The sequence below is a fragment of the Chaetura pelagica genome, unplaced genomic scaffold (assembly GCF_000747805.2).
Source record: "Chaetura pelagica isolate M959 unplaced genomic scaffold, ChaPel_1.0 scaffold3021, whole genome shotgun sequence".
In the NCBI taxonomy this organism is placed as follows: Eukaryota; Metazoa; Chordata; class Aves; order Apodiformes; family Apodidae; genus Chaetura; species Chaetura pelagica.
In genome coordinates this window covers 5,653-6,702 of record NW_009952242.1, presented here as the reverse complement: position 1 = coordinate 6,702, position 1,050 = coordinate 5,653, and the positions used below count along the sequence as shown (strand labels likewise).

Sequence of the window (1,050 nt, the reverse complement as noted above, 5' to 3'; positions counted from 1 at the left end):
TCCACAGCGACGGGCTGCCCCGGTCCCTGGCCACCACCCACACGCGCTGCTCCGCCGCCTGCTCCCGGTCCAGCGCGCTCGCCGTCACCACCTTGTACGAGCCGCCCGACGACGCCACCAGCGACAGCGGCGCCTCGCCCGACAGCTCCAGCCACACGGCGCCGTTCTCGCCCGAGTCTCTGTCCCGCACTTTCACCAGGGCCACCACGGTGCCGACTGGCGCGTCCTCGGGCACCGGGCTCGACACCGACGTCAGTGTCACCTCGGGCGCGTTGTCGTTCACGTCCAGCACCTCCACCTCCACTTCACAGTGTGCCACCAGACCACCTCCATCCTTAGCCTCCACCAGCAACGTGTAGCTTCTCGTGTCCTCATAGTCCAGCGCCTCCTGCAGCGTGATGGTCCCGCTCTCCGCGTCCACCACGAACTTCTCAAGCACCTTGACCGGCGTTTCCAGGAAGCCGTAGGTGATGCGCGCGTTGCTGCCGGCGTCGGCGTCCGAGGCGGAGACGTTCAGCACCGTGGATCCCGGCGGCGCGTCCTCCCGCACGCTCACCCGGTACCGATCCTGCGCGAACACGGGCGCGTTGTCGTTGGCGTCGGTGACGTTGATGCAGAGCTGGGCGGTGCCGCTGCGGGGCGGGTCGCCGCCGTCCCAGCGCCAGCCGCAGGCTCTGCTCGCTCTCCCGATCCAGCGCTCGGCGCAGCACCAGCTCTGCGAATTTCTTGCCGTCTTGCCTCTTTTTAATTTCCACAACAAAGTATTTGTTGTCCTCTAGCTCGTAGCCCTGCAGCGCGTTGCTGCCCACGTCCGGGTCTTCTGCCATGCCCAAGTAAAACCGTGCGCCGGGGGAAGTCAACTCGTTGATCTCCAGCTGGAAATCATCTTGCAGAAAGCGCGGGTCGTTGTCGTTGACGTCGTGGATGTCGACGTGGACGTGGAAGACGTTGAGCGGGTTGTGCAGCAGCGCCTCGAAGCTGACGGAGCAGGACGCCGCCTCGCCGCACATCTCCTCCCGGTCCAGCCGCTCGCTCACGTACCGCCGCCCC

At 66.5% G+C, this 1,050-nt stretch overlaps 1 protein-coding gene across 1 annotated transcript in view; it reads right to left on the bottom strand.

Annotated features, from left to right (window-relative positions):
- Window positions 1–15: 15 nt before the first annotated feature.
- LOC104397365 (protocadherin gamma-B5-like) overlaps window positions 16–1,050 on the bottom strand; it is a gene marked incomplete at its 3' end in the record, with an annotated part of 1,527 nt that continues 492 nt past the window's right edge. The window contains 2 exon segments of the mRNA XM_010007317.1: window positions 16–656; window positions 658–1,028. Of these exon segments, the coding sequence (XP_010005619.1) occupies window positions 16–656; window positions 658–1,028 (1,012 nt within the window).